Source organism: Gossypium hirsutum, chromosome D08 (genome assembly GCF_007990345.1).
Source record: "Gossypium hirsutum isolate 1008001.06 chromosome D08, Gossypium_hirsutum_v2.1, whole genome shotgun sequence".
In the NCBI taxonomy this organism is placed as follows: Eukaryota; Viridiplantae; Streptophyta; class Magnoliopsida; order Malvales; family Malvaceae; genus Gossypium; species Gossypium hirsutum.
The window spans coordinates 5,554,351-5,570,080 of record NC_053444.1 but is presented as its reverse complement, the minus strand read 5'-3'; the positions used below and the strand labels follow the sequence as shown (position 1 = coordinate 5,570,080).

The 15,730-nt window shown below is 29.7% G+C and overlaps 2 protein-coding genes across 3 annotated transcripts; one reads left to right on the top strand and one right to left on the bottom strand.

The window, feature by feature from the left end:
* Positions 1-4,194: 4,194 nt before the first annotated feature.
* LOC107953195 (histone H2AX) lies at positions 4,195-5,025 on the bottom strand. The gene is made up of 2 exons (XM_016888434.2): positions 4,714-5,025; positions 4,195-4,638 (listed from the first exon to the last, which is right to left on the bottom strand). The coding sequence occupies exons 1-2, from the start codon at positions 4,909-4,911 to the stop codon at positions 4,417-4,419; spliced, it is 420 nt and encodes a 139-aa protein (XP_016743923.1). The 5' UTR covers positions 4,912-5,025; the 3' UTR covers positions 4,195-4,416.
* Positions 5,026-12,624: 7,599 nt separating this feature from the next.
* Positions 12,625-15,253, top strand: LOC107953196 (protein SLOW WALKER 1). Of its 2 annotated transcripts, XM_041099620.1 has the most exons (2): positions 12,628-14,298; positions 14,608-15,253. In XM_041099620.1, exons 1-2 carry the CDS (start codon positions 12,717-12,719, stop codon positions 14,772-14,774), a joined length of 1,749 nt encoding a protein of 582 aa, XP_040955554.1. In that variant the 5' UTR covers positions 12,628-12,716; the 3' UTR covers positions 14,775-15,253. The 2 variants fall into 2 exon arrangements, with proteins under 2 accessions (XP_016743924.1, XP_040955554.1); XM_016888435.2 differs by lacking the exon at positions 14,608-15,253 and having other exon boundaries at positions 12,625-14,479.
* Positions 15,254-15,730: the final 477 nt, after the last annotated feature.

Here is a 15,730-nt window from a genome sequence, read left to right as displayed (position 1 = left end):
ATAATTAAAAATCATGTTTTTCTAAAATTTATTTAAATATGTATAATTCTAAAAGAAAATCTTAAACGAGCATTTCTTGCAATTTTTCATTATATAAAAAATCTTAAAATTTTTTAACTAAATTTCATATTTTTTCCACCATTAATGAACAGTACTTTCTATCACATTAACAATTTCATGGTGTTTTACTCCGAAATTATTTTTCAAAATTTATTTTATTTTATTTTCTCAAAACCTTAAAGGCTTTAACAAAATATATCTCAATGCAATATTCAAAAGTTTTCAAGAAACAAAATTTAGGATTGCAACACTGCTTTCATTATTGAAAATTGTAAAAACTTCTACAATCAATAACATATCTACGAATTTTCCTGATAATTATGAAAAAAATTAAGAAATAAGGCAAGAGAGGAGAGCAAAATGTTGGGTTCTTTCACAAGTTTTTAATTTTTTGAAATTTGTGAATTTTTTTAATTTATAATACAAAGTATACTACTTTTTTAAACCTATCATTTCTTTTTGGTAACTCCAGTTATTAGATTGATTGGGGTTATGAGTAATTTTTTTAAAATTTTAAAATTTTAAGTGTTGTTCTTTTTATCCAAACTCACCATTTCTTCTCTCGAATTTCATGTTAAGATTTTACTTTTAACTATAAATAAAACACATGCACGCACACACACATATATATCGCTTTTAATGATTTGAGAAGAGCGGAGTTGATGTCATGTGCGTGAAAAAAGAGGAAAGAAAAAAGCAAAGAAAGATAAAAATGAAAAGAACGCAAAACAACAAGGCAAATAAAAAAATGAGTAGGATATAAGTAAATGAGTATTTATTTATTTATTCTTTTTTGTGAATGTTCAAATACTGTGAATTGTTACGAGACTGAATGTGAAAAATTAGCTACAAAATTATTGATTTTTTCTTGACGTAATTTATTTGTATATGAATTTTTTTTTACAATTATTATTAAGAAAATTTCAAAAATATCAAAATGACTTTTTAACCATAGCTCAAGGGCCAAAATTAGCTAAAAACCATTTGAATTGAGATGCAATGTTACTTTTTTTCTTATGGAAGCTAACAATCGAGTGACAGAAAATGTAACAATTTGATAACATCAGTGATTATTATATAACTTTTAAAAGTTGAGTGATTGAAATGTAATTTTTAATAAAATTTAGGAACAATCAGTGTAATTTACCCTTAATTATAAAACAATTCAGGTTAGAAACATTCATAAACTAATTACCATGAGTGAATAACCTGAGAAATCAACTATTCTTTTACTCACTCTTAATTGCTGTTGGCCGAAAGAGAACACATAATGGGTTGTTATGTTCATTAGTAGTTTAACCAATAATTAATTAATTATCCGTTCTTTTTAAGAAACAAGGAAAAAATTACATTTAATTCATAAAATCAAAATCATTGTTACATTTTTAACAAATCTTTTTTCAGGCTACTTGTTTAATTTAAACATAAGATATTAAAAAAGTCAGAAATGAGGGTGGGGACCAATTACGATAGGGTGACAATGAGAAATGGTCCAATTATGCCCCGTGGAAAACTAGAATGTTCAACGTCTCAAAATAATTTGTGTTGGTTTAAAAGAGAAACCCCAACAATTTAACATCTTCAACCTGCTGAATTTAACAACTTTGATGCTTGCTCACCACTTTAATTATCTTTTTAATTAGTAAAGAAGCCATCAAGCTTCAACAATACTTTGAGCCTTAAATTACCTTTGTTCTAAATTTGCTCTTCTTTGAGTCTATAAGAGTGAGCATCTGGCATGTATTTCTTTTACTTCCTAAATAATTTTAAAAAATTGGTATAGATTGCTGTTCTTAAATATTTATTTTTATTTCTTTATTACAACTTTATAAGACACTTATCAATCTCTTCATAGAGTCTAAGAACTCTATGTGTCTTATAAAAGCATAATAAAATAATAAAAAATATAAATATAAAAAAAACACATCAATTTTTTAAAATTACTTATGAAATTCATCTCTATAGACACGTACTCACCTCACGGACATATTGAAAAATGGCATAAAAGATATTGTGCTCAATTTTTGCAACTCCACAACCTCAAGTCCATGGCCAAGTAGCCCACCCAACCCAATGGGCTTAACTTAGACAAGTTTTTTTTGCACTTCAAACCAGCCTGACCCATTTTAATTTGAATAATAAAATTTTTTTATTTTTATTTAAAAAATATAAAATATTAATTAAAAATATACTAAATATTTTATTAAAATTTAATAACAAAATGGACTTTTTATAGTGTGCAAGCCAAAAACAAGTCCAAATTTGAATCTTTTTTATTTTTGATAAAATATCTAAAATTACTTATAACCCCTTGGTAAACCCATAAATAGAAGGTACACTCAAACCCATATAATTCTACGTTGACAATATTACCCATATCAATTAAACTAAAATACAATTAACCATACTCATTTAACCTTCAAGACTCCAAATATATGAAAAAGAAAAAAAAAATCTAATCATACCCATATGCATTCCTACACAAGTAACACTGGTCATCAACCTATCCCCTAAAGGAATAGATTTGATAAAGATCAAAATAATCCATTTGCAGACACTTCGAAGCCATTAGAGCATAAAAAGTTACACAGCCACCCACAAAGGCATGTATATCATTCCACTAGAAATCAAATTGTAATAGTTATGGTCTTACATTATCTGGAGTCTTTACTTTTCCTAAATTCTCCATATCCAATACATATTCAGTCATAAGAATGGAATGAAAGTATAATCATCCAACTATATGGAAAAACTTGGAAAGAGATGAGCTTTTCCATAACATTTACCCGAATCTTGGTAAAGTAGATTATTATACTTAGGGTATACAAATATAATTACACTAAAAATCCATTTATACTGATAAGCTAGAGTAGTCCACTTCTACAGAACTACAGGTATATACTATTCATTCTATCTATAGAAATAAGAATAATATAAGTTTCAAACTTCTACAATCAGGTACTCCAAAAAGAACTATTGATTCAAGTAAACAAATAACATGCTATGAAAGAAGACCAAAAAGACCAGATTCAGACAGGTAAGTTTGAACTATCGTATTCAGCAAGTAAAAGGTTGATTATCCAAAATATCAAAAATACCAGAAAGAACAGCTTCAAGGAAATAAATTACATGCTTTTTAAGACACTTGGCCTAAAAGGGTAACTTAACATGCAAGAACAATCAGGAACCAGCAAAAGAATTCACCTTGCTACAAAGTAATAATGAAATTATACAGAGCAGGTTAGCTTAATATCCTAATGCACTAATTACACCAGTAAAAATTTCCAAACAAGGAACAATCCAGACACATTTCCAGTGCAATGATACAGGAGATCATAACATATGGAACTAACATTCTATCTAATCCTCAGTGATATCAGGTCCAACTCATTTGCCTGGATGGCAGGCAAGTCATCTTACAATTTGCTATACACTGCAGCAAATATTAATAGATTAACAGATTTACATTGTTAGGAAAATAACCCATCTAAAAATTATATTTATACATCATAGGAATCATCATTAAGTCTTCACGGCTAATTCTTGGAATACTTGTTACTATTCAGACCAATGGATCAAAAGGTATATTAAGGTCCAAGGGATGCAAGCATAAAAAAAGCATTTTCTTTTCAAATTGAACCTATTCACAGTGTATTTTACTATACTAGTGTTTACACAACCCTGGATTAAAATGTGTAAAACTGAAATTAGATTATGGAATTGATTTTCCTTCTTTCCATACAATGAGAACAAACAAAAGCCTGTGCAATCATACTCAAACAAGACAACCCTAGATTAACGGATATGGGTTTCGATCAAAATGAACACCGATCATCAGAATCCATCATCTAATTTTGTTAAGGCAACAAATAAAGGAAGCTAACCTTGGTGGTCGCAATGACAACAGAATCATCAAAGATCTTCCTCTTTGTAACCCATTTTCCAATGTTTTCATCACTCTGCCCTTGGTCTCAGCAGACTGAGGAACAACTAGATACCCATACTTGCAAAATAGAATAGAACATATATACATAGATGCTTAGAATGGAAGGCAGAAGACTGCCAACTACACAGAATACTTTTGAATATATATGTATATATAAGTTTTGTTTGGTGTGTTGAATTGCAAAAAAATTACTGCAAATGCAAAGTAAATATATATAAGGATATCAATTTTGCACAACCTACTCAACCAAAATCAAAACGAGCCCAAAATATGATTTACAGGACCAGTTGAAAGCTCACAAAACAACCCATCGGAAAACAAACTATAAGATTACCCAATCGTTTTAACAGTTTCCAATTATAAGAATAAATTTCCGAAACAAAAGAGACTTCTTCACGCTCCAGAATCGTCTAAAATTCTTGTGAAGCCGATCCAATATCACCCTTCCCTTTACCAATCTTCTTCGGCAACAGATTTTGATGAATATTAGGCAAAACACCTCCATTAGCAATGGTAACAGTCCCCAAAAGTTTACTTAACTCTTCATCGTTCCTTACAGCCAATTGAATATGCCTCGGCACGATCCGATTCTTCTTGTTATCCCTAGCAGCATTTCCAGCAAGTTCAAGAACCTGCAAAAAAATCGATTAAACTTTTCGTTTACGGTTCCAACATTACCAAAGCAAAATAAGATTAAGAGGATATACCTCAGCAGCAAGGTATTCAAGGACGGCGGAGAGATATACGGGGGCACCAGCGCCGACACGATCGGCGTATTTCCCGGCTTTAAGGAAACGGGCGATACGGCCAACGGGGAACTGTAGGCCGGCTTTTTGAGATCGGGAGACGGATTTGGAGGACTTAGGCTTGCCTCTGCCTCCCTTTGTTGATACTGTTGAGCTCATCTTCTTTTGAAAACCCTAGATTTTGTTAATGGAGATTGTAGAGTATTAAGTTCTTTTTTGGCGCAATTTTGGTGATTAATGAGAGAAAAAGGCGTGGGAACGAAGTTTATAAAGTGAGTGGGAAACTCGTTTCGGGGAAGGAGTTTATTTCGATTGGTACAGGAGTTGGACGCCACGGATTGCCAACGTGGATCTGAAAACAGTATTTTAGTATGATTTAAAAAAAGTTGGTATGTTTTATTTGAGGACTAATTCTACTTCCAGTCCCTATACTCTTTGCGTGTTTAAAAATTAGTCCCTTCTATTTTTAGTTTTATGAATTTATTTTTTCTACTCTTTTAATTTCTTCTTCGAAAAAGTGCAAGATCCAAATTTAGAATTGAAAATCTTACATTAATCAATGCCCTCTTTTCCATGTTTTTCTTCTTTTTTGTTCTTTCAAGCTTTTTGCTTTTTTAATTAAAAACAAGTTTTAAGTTTTTTTTGTTCTTTCAAGATGTTAGAAAGGAGCAAAAAAAAAATCTCATTAATCAATATTCACATGTTTGATTTAAAACTTCAATTGATGTACATTTCAAGAACATGCTCTTAGAGGTGATGAGGAAAGCTAAAACATGACAAAGCTATGCTTAGTTTGATATCGTATTCACAGATAAAGAAAAAGCTCCAAAAATGTTACATGGTGATGCTAAATTTCTTGAATTTGTTGATGCTAAGTACATGGTTGCATTGAAGGATGGATGTGTAATATTTTATGCCATCTCTCAGTGTAATTTGAATGTTCACAATATTCTAGGATAAGGCCATTACAATGCAAGTAATATGAGAGGAGAGTAGAATGGCTTCATCAACTTTGATTTTAAGTGTACGGGTGATTATTCGATTGAATCGAGCTTAAATCGAGTTAAAAAATTTTGAGTTAGTTGAGTTGACGAATTCTATTTTAGCAATCGAACTCAATTTTAATTTGTTTAAATCGAATCGAATGGAGTCAAAAAATTTCGAGTCGAGTTAACGAACCTATTATTTATACTCAATCTTGTATTTACATAGATCGATTATTTAACTAGTAGGCGAAGTACAATATCATTTAACTATATAAATAATATAATGATTTTGTCTTTTAACTTGACAAGTAAATATTTATCAAAACGACGTAGTTTTACCTTTTAACTTCAGAAAATGTAAATGTTTATCAAAACGATGTAGTTTTGCATTTTCTTATTCAGATTTTCGAATGACTCGAATTGTGTAATTCATATTCGAGTAAAAGCAAATATTTTAAATTTTTTTATTTAAGTTGATTTGAATAACTTAATTAACTCAAATAACTCAAACTATTTAATTCAAAATTTAAAATTTTTGAATCGAATCAAATTTGGAGAGGTTAAGAAATTATTAGAAGTGATTATGGTTTGTTAATAAAATGGAAAGCTTGGTCGTTAATAAAACCGCATTACATTGGAACAGTACTTTAAACTAGCAAATTTCAATGTTGTGCTTGATACTTAGTTGCAAAAACTAAACAATAAAATCAATGATTATACATGGAGTTGTGATATCTTATTTCAAACATAAAATCCAAATGAGATTTACAATTCATTTCAAATTGATGAAAGTTGTCTAACTCTAGGCATGCTCTTGAAAAGTGGGAATGTTTGGATAAAAATATAGGTTTGAAAAATAGAATTGGATAAAAAGTATTAGACCCGTTTAGAAAATGGGCTAAACCTTAAGTAAGTTTTTTTGACCTAAGCCTAACTCAAATATGCATATTTTTCACTATTTTGTTACTATTTTAGTATTATATTGTTATTGTATAATTTTTATTTTATTGTTAATTTTGTCACTATTTTAGAGGCATTTACTTGTTAAGTTGTATATATCTTAGTATTATTTAAATATACATATTTTTTTAATTTGTTTTCAATTTGTTGGGAAATATTTATTTTAATGTTTTTAGTATTTTTATATATTTTTTAAAAATTTATATAAAAATAACATAAAAATTTAATACATACTGGCCAGACCCGAATTTTAGCATTTTTATTTAGGTCGAGCTTTGGAAAATTTTAAGCTCATTTTTCTTGCCGAATCCAGATCTAACAAATGAGCCTAAAAATTTGATTGAGCCCGACTCAGACCCATGGACATCTAATCAATTGTTCCATAAAATTTATACTTCAAACTTTGCTAAACACGAGATGATACCATTAAAGGGTGCATTTTGAGCATTTTAATTATGTGCAACAATTTTCATTTAAAAAAAAATCACAGTTACATTTTTTATTCATATTGATAGTTTTTTTTAAGGTAAATTCATTAATTTATTTAATTAATGGAATTATACAATTTAGAGAGAAAAAATAGTAAACACTCGTTGTAGATGGTAAAGGACAAGCCCCATCAATACAACAAAGGTTTTAGCCTCAACATTAGTAGAACATTATGACACGTTAACAATTGGCTTATCACAACTCAAACACGATATATCTGGAGTGATTGCAAGCACTTAATACGATAAGGAAACCAACCTCGGATAGTCTAAAGCAGGGAGCAAAAATTGACATAAGAATTGAGTATTCACCAAACTAGAGAGGATAACAAGAAAATCGTCCCTAAAATCACTTGTAAAACTAAGATTACATGCATAAATAAGACTAAAAAATGTACTACAAGAGCAATAAAAAACTTCTAAAACTAAATACTTATTAAACAATGGAAAAACTAACAAAAAAATATAAAACTTAAGACAATACGGGTCCAAATCGACATGTGAAATAATTTATTATTTTGAAATATTCTCAAAACAAAAATACATTAAGAAGTTGACAAAAAGGCACCTACTTTCCAAGAAAAAAAATATTGGTGGTTGGTGGAGTTTTAGCGAACGACAGATATCGTCATCTGTCAATCACAACTTGTAAAGATAACATAGATACCCACAAAATAGATATGCAAATTGAAAAGAAAGAATATGTGTGTAGTAAATGAGAATAATAAATAAAGAAATGGTTGATGGGAGAGAAAAAAGGCGGGCGATAGTCAGCCCGGAAGCTGACAACGCAGTTGAGGAAAACAAAAGATAAAAAAACAAATGACTTGGAGAAAAAAAATCACGTCAATAATTTATTATCCAATAATTATCCTATCGTGTACAAAGTGGTGACTCTTATTTTCACTCTTTTATTATGCTATGTTGAACAATCATTTTAGAAGGCTTAATATGACATTATGTACTTGAATTTGACATCTTTTTCTAATTTGATATCTAACTTTTTTTGGGTTCAAATTGGTACCCAAACTTGACACTTTTTCCTAATTTGGTACTTAAACTTTATACTTTTTATTAAGTTGGTACTTAATCTCTTTGGGGGTTCAATTTGGTATTTGAACTTGACTCCTTTTTTTTAAATTTAGTAATTTTTTTAATCTGGTACTTGTCAAATGTTTTACAATTTACTCCAATACACTAAAAATATTTTTTATGGATGATATGATATTTTTTGTATTTTATATGTTCAAATACTTTTTTCTATTTATTTAATTAATTATTTTATTAATTGAAAAAAATTAAAATTCTTTTAATTTGGGATTTTAAATTTTTTCTTATTTAATATTAATTCATTAAGCATAGCTCAATACCTATTTTTTTTAACATAAATTTTCTCTAATACTGACAATATTTTTGTAGCATAAAAAAAAACACCGTTAGTAATTTGCATAAATTTTATAACATTTAATAAATTTAGGTACCAAATTTGACCCCTCAAAAGTTTAGATACTAAATTAAGAAAAAGTGTCAAGTTAATGTACCAAATTAAATAAAAAATATCAAATTAAAAGAAAAGTATAAGTATAGACACCAAATATTATATTAAGCCTTTTAACAATCAACATTATTGAATAAGCATCACAACAAGATTGGAGATAAATTATTTGAGTTTGACTTATAAAAATAAATCAATTCGACTCAATCATTTTCAAATTAAGCTCGAACTAGTAAAAAAGTTGAATACGGGTATCTTAATACTTCATTCATATATCTCTAATATTTAATCGAATTTTAATATTTTCATAACTAATACAAATTTCTAACATAAACTTGAACTCAAACAAAAATAATTAAATTTGATGTTCAAAATAAAAATCGAACTCGCATTTTTTTACTACGTCTATTTAATCAATTCAACCATTATCTCCTATTGATTAATACTTTGAAAACAATAACTCAATTGAGCTTAAATAGAACTTTTAAGCATTAAATTTTAAGTCAAACCCAAATTTTCTTTCAAGTTAAGCTCGAGTTTTAATTTCTTACATTTAATTATGTGCAACAATTTTCATTTAAAAAAATCACAGTTACATTTTTTATTCATATTGATAGTTTTTTTTAAGGTAAATTCATTAATTTATTTAGTTAATGGAATTATACAATTTAGAGAGAAAAAATAGTAAACACTCGTTGTACATGGTAAAGGACAAGCCCCATCAATACAACAAAGGTTTTAGCCTCAACATTAGTAGAACATTATGACACGTTAACAATTGGCTTTATCACAACTCAAACACGATATATCTGGAGTGATTGCAAGCACTTAATACGATAAGGAAACCAACCTCGGATAGTCTAAAGCAGGGAGCAAAAATTGACATAAGAATTGAGTATTCACCAAACTAGAGAGGATAACAAGAAAATCGTCCCTAAAATCACTTGTAAAACTAAGATTACATGCATAAATAAGACTAAAAAATGTACTACAAGAGCAATAAAAAACTTCTAAAACTAAATACTTATTAAACAATGGAAAAACTAACAAAAAAATATAAAACTTAATACAATACGGGTCCAAATCGACATGTGAAATAATTTATTATTTTGAAATATTCTCAAAACAAAAATACATTAAGAAGTTGACAAAAAGGCACCTACTTTCCAAGAAAAAAAATATTGGTGGTTGGTGGAGTTTTAGCGAACGACAGATATCGTCATCTGTCAATCACAACTTGTAAAGATAACATAGATACCCACAAAATAGATATGCAAATTGAAAAGAAAGAATATGTGTGTAGTAAATGAGAATAATAAATAAAGAAATGGTTGATGGGAGAGAAAAAAGGCGGGCGATAGTCAGCCCGGAAGCTGACAACGCAGTTGAGGAAAACAAAAGATAAAAAAACAAATGACTTGGAGAAAAAAAATCGCGTCAATAATTTATTATCCAATAATTATCCTATCGTGTACAAAGTGGTGACTCTTATTTTCACTCTTTTATTATGCTATGTTGAACAATCATTTTAGAAGGCTTAATATGACATTATGTACTTGAATTTGACATCTTTTTCTAATTTGATATCTAACTTTTTTTGGGTTCAAATTGGTACCCAAACTTGACACTTTTCCTAATTTGGTACTTAAACTTTATACTTTTTATTAAGTTGGTACTTAATCTCTTTGGGGGTTCAATTTGGTATTTGAACTTGACTCCTTTTTTTTAAATTTAGTAATTTTTTTAATCTGGTACTTGTCAAATGTTTTACAATTTACTCCAATACACTAAAAATATTTTTTATGGATGATATGATATTTTTTGTATTTTATATGTTCAAATACTTTTTTCTATTTATTTAATTAATTATTTTATTAATTGAAAAAATTAAAATTCTTTTAATTTGGGATTTTAAATTTTTTTCTTATTTAATATTAATTCATTAAGCATAGCTCAATACCTATTTTTTTTAACATAAATTTTCTCTAATACTGACAATATTTTTTGTAGCATAAAAAAAAACCGTTAGTAATTTGCATAATTTTTATAACATTTAATAAATTTAGGTACCAAATTTGACCCCTCAAAAGTTTAGATACTAAATTAAGAAAAAGTGTCAAGTTAATGTACCAAATTAAATAAAAAAATATCAAATTAAAAGAAAAGTATAAGTATAGACACCAAATATTATATTAAGCCTTTTAACAATCAAACATTATTGAATAAGCATCACAACAAGATTGGAGATAAATTATTTGAGTTTGACTTATAAAAATAAATCAATTCGACTCAATCATTTTCAAATTAAGCTCGAACTAGTAAAAAAGTTGAATACGGGTATCTTAATACTTCATTCATATATCTCTAATATTTAATCGAATTTTAATATTTTCATAACTAATACAAATTTCTAACATAAACTTGAACTCAAACAAAAATAATTAAATTTGATGTTCAAAATAAAAATCGAACTCGCATTTTTTTACTACGTCTATTTAATCAATTCAACCATTATCTCCTATTGATTAATACTTTGAAAACAATAACTCAATTGAGCTTAAATAGAACTTTTAAGCATTAAATTTTAAGTCAAACCCAAATTTTCTTTCAAGTTAAGCTCGAGTTTTAATTTCTTACATTTAATTTTGCTTGATTACATTTTCTAGTTAAACTCGAGCTTTAATGTCTTAAATTTAATATTGTTTGATTACATCTTTTGCATGACTTTTTGTTTATTAAAGGTAGAGATAGAAGTTATTCAAATGCACTAATAATATATAATTAACCTATAATTGATGTTAGGGGAAGATTTGAGTATAATTCATTTATCATTCTGTTTGTTTGTGAGTGAGTTTAAATTTCGGTTAAAACTGAATTAATTAACTGAATCGATTTAATTCGGTTAATGGGTCGGTTAATCAATCTAGTTCGGTCAGAGGTCGATTATAGGTTTTTGAAATTTTGGTTAACAGTTAATTTAGTTCGAAATCAAGTAATTAACAAAACTTAATAAATAATGTTATATATTATAGATATTAGGCTATTACTAGTTCGGTTAATTTGATTGAATGAACATTATAATTTTATTTATTTGATATATTTTATACTTATTCTAACAAAACATATAAATTTCAGTTTGACCAATTTCTTTTGAATTTTTTTAATTTAATTAATTGTTAAAGAATTAAAAAGTTCGGTTAACCTCTAACCCTATCCGTTTATAATTCAAATTACGCTAAATGTATAATTTATACATGTCAAATACAATTATAAATTCATTTATCATTACAATTATAATTCAGTTCATGCTAAATATATAACTTATAAACTAATAATATGTTAAATACAACTATAAATTATATTAAAGTATTTTCTATTTTACACTAAATTTAAATAAAAATAATATAAATTTATTATTAATTATTTTTTCAAGTCGAATCCTTTTAAACACTTAAAAAAAAGACATTTTTTAATATGTATTTCACATCTAATCAATTACTGGTATCTAAATTAAGAGCGTAAATGAATTATTGATGTTCATAAGTTACTTAAATTCAATTAACAATTGAACTCGATTTAAAAATTATTGAATCAATCTCGAGCTGAAAAATACTTGGCTCGATGACTCGTAAGTCCTATTGTGTTTTTTTTATTTGTAATATATTATAAATATTTTTATATTATATTATTGTCTTTAATATATATTAATAACCTCAAATTTAATTATCAAACAAAATTTAAGTTTAATATAATAATTGATAAATAAAATTAAACTTAAATAAATCTAGCTCTAATTTAAAAATAGATATTGATTGGATGAACCCGGAATTTCGAGCAGGTCTCGAGTCGCTTGTATTCCGCCTCGGCTTAATTACACTCTAGTCTACACGTGGCATCACAGGGGAAAGTTATTTTAAATTTCCTTCAGCGCATCGTTTTGTTACAGTGAAGTTCCAAAACCCTAAAACATAATAACCAAAAACCCTAAACACAAAAAACCCCCTCCATTTTTTTGCAGCAAAATCCCGAGTGAAAATGGCAGAAATCAGAGCAGAAGAACCAGCATCAACGATCTCGAAGACCTTCTTAATCAAACCCAAGCTAAAATCCAAGCCAAGAAGCCTACCCCAAACCCCAGAATCCAAATACTGGTCTTCTTTCAAATCCACTAAAATCCCCAACCTCGTCTCTTCCATCTCTTCCCTTTCCTTTTCCCCTTCGCCACCCCACCTTTTCGCCGCCGCCTACTCCGCTTCCGTTTCCCTCTTCTCCCCGCTCTCCCTCTCCGACGGCGATGTTTCACCTTCCTCCACAATCTCCTCATTCTCCGACGTCGTTTCTTCTATTTCCTTCCGTAACGACGGTCTCCTCTTAGCCGCTTCCGATCTCTCCGGTCTCGTCCAGGTCTTCGATGTCAAAACCCGGACCCCGCTTCGTCGCCTCCGGTCTCATACCCGTCCGGTTCGGTTCGTTAAATACCCGGTTCTCGACAAGCTCCATTTGCTATCTGGTGGTGACGATGCGGTCGTTAAGTTTTGGGATGTTGCTGGGGAGAGCGTGGTATTGGACTTGATGGGTCATAAGGATTACGTACGGTGCAGTGATTGTAGTCCGGTAAGTCCTGATTTGTTTGTTACTGGTTCTTATGATCATACTGTTAAGGTTTGGGATGTTAGGGTAGAAAATTCGAGGTCGGTTTTGGAAGTGAATCATGGGAAACCAGTGGAAGATGTGATTTATTTGCCTTCTGGTGGATTGATCGCAACTGCTGGTGGGAATTCAGTGAAGATATGGGATTTGATTGGGGGAGGGAGAATGGTTTATTCAATGGAAAGTCATAATAAAACTGTTACATCGATTTGTGTAGGAAGGGTTAGGAAGGAAAATGATGGGGCTGAATCAATGGAGGATAGGATTCTGAGTGTTGGTTTAGATGGTTACATGAAGGTTTTTGATTTTGGTAATATGAAGGTTACTCATTCGATGCGGTTCCCTGCTCCTCTTATGTCAGTTAGCTTTTCGCCAGATTGTCGAACTAGAGTGATCGGAACATCGAACGGGATTATATTTGCCGGGAGAAGGAAAGGAAAGGAGAATGTGGAGAGTGGTAGAGTGGGGAACGTTTTGGGTTTTGAGAGTATATCGGAATCGGAAAGACGGGTATTGAAGCCTACGTATTTTAGGTACTTTCATAGAGGGCAGAGTGAGAAGCCAACTGAAGGGGATTATTTAGTGATGAGAAATAAGAAGATCAAGTTGGCTGAGCACGATAAGTTACTGAAGAAGTTTAGGCATAAGGATGCACTAGTTTCCGTTTTAAGTAGGAAGAACCGGGAGAATGTGGTTGCCGTGATGGAGGAATTGGTGGCAAGGAAGAAGTTACTGAAATGCGTATCGAATTTGGATTCAGACGAGCTTGGTTTATTGTTAACGTTTTTGAGTAAGAATGCCACAATGCCAAGGTATTCTAGTTTGTTGATGGGGTTGACGAAAAAGGTGATTGAGATGAGGGTTGAAGATATCCGAAATTCGGACGCATTGAAGGGTCATATTAGAAACCTTAAGCGGTCGATCGAGGAAGAGCTAAGGATACAGCATTCATTGCAGGAAATACAGGGTATAATCTCTCCTTTATTAAGGATTGCTGGTAGAAGATAAATTAATTAAAGCTTGTTTCTATGTTATTTTATGGTTTTCTCCATTACTTGCTTTTGCTTTACATGCTTGAGAATTTTCATGAGGAGAGAAGCTCTTCAATTTTGTTTAATTATAATTTTGCTTTACATGCTTGAGAAATATCATTATCAGGCTCACTTGTTTCTCTTAATGCTGTATTTCCATCACCTCTTTTTTCTTACAAAACTATGGCTAGGAACATGTTTTTGAGTCCAATGAAGCTTACACCAACTTACCTTTGTGCTCTTAGCACTTGGGACTTCCCGAGCCTCCTCGGTGAATTTGTTCAGTGGGTTGGGCAACCTTCATCTTCCATCTCTCCAAACCTCATTAACACCAGCCGCTCTTCTCACATCGGCATCCTTGATATTAATGTTTGGAAATAAGTCGAGGATGGCATTTGTAAATTTCTTCTAAGCCCCTAGCCTATAGAAGGCAAATAGATGGAATGCTTCTCCAAGCCCGGCTACTATTCGGAAGCTTAGAAATAATCCAGAAGCCAAAGAGTTCTTAGAGTTGAGAATCTTCCATGGATAGTTCTTACATTTGACATCAGTGGCTTTAATTATGAACTCAGAGCACCAAAAAACATAGATGCTTCTCAGAACAGCCAAACTGAGCTGTTCAGCATAGGATAGAAACTTGACAGCCTAATTATTTATCTTTGCTGAGATCTTCTTTTTCAACTAGTTCATAGCAATGTTGCTTCTTGAATCTGGTAAATAAGAAGAATGGCCAAGTACTTGACAGGTAATTTCCCCCTCTTTGGGAACCTTTTTGCCGAAGTATTTTCGATTTAATTACATCTAATGATTTCAAGTGGTCATACTAAAATTGGTCCTTGACAATTTCTCTTACGCCATGCTGGAATAAATAAGGAAAATCAAGATTGCCTGAGCGATTAGTCCTTTCAAAAAGTTGATTGGTTAGAAGGAAAACATACAGCTTTGAAAAATATAGTTACATAATCTTATTTGGCTCTTAAATTAAAAAAAATTATTTTAGTTTGTGGTCACGTGGATTGGATTGCAATGTGAATGTTATATCATCAATTAATTAATTTTTTAAATTTAAAAAATAAAAAAAAATTAAAATTAAGAATTATTAAAATTGTTAAAAAGTATAAAAATATTTTAGTTTTAAAAAATTAATTAATTATTAATGTGATATATATAATATTGCAGTTAAATTTTTTATTCATTTTGGGTGTTTTGATTAATAATTTTAGTTTAAAAGTTAAAAAGAGACGAAAAATTAAATGTAAAGTTAAAATGAATTTTTTATATAAAGTTGGAGGGTCAAATAAATTATTATTTCAAATATAACTATGTCCATTTGAGAATGATAAATATGCAAATCTGTTTAAAAAATTT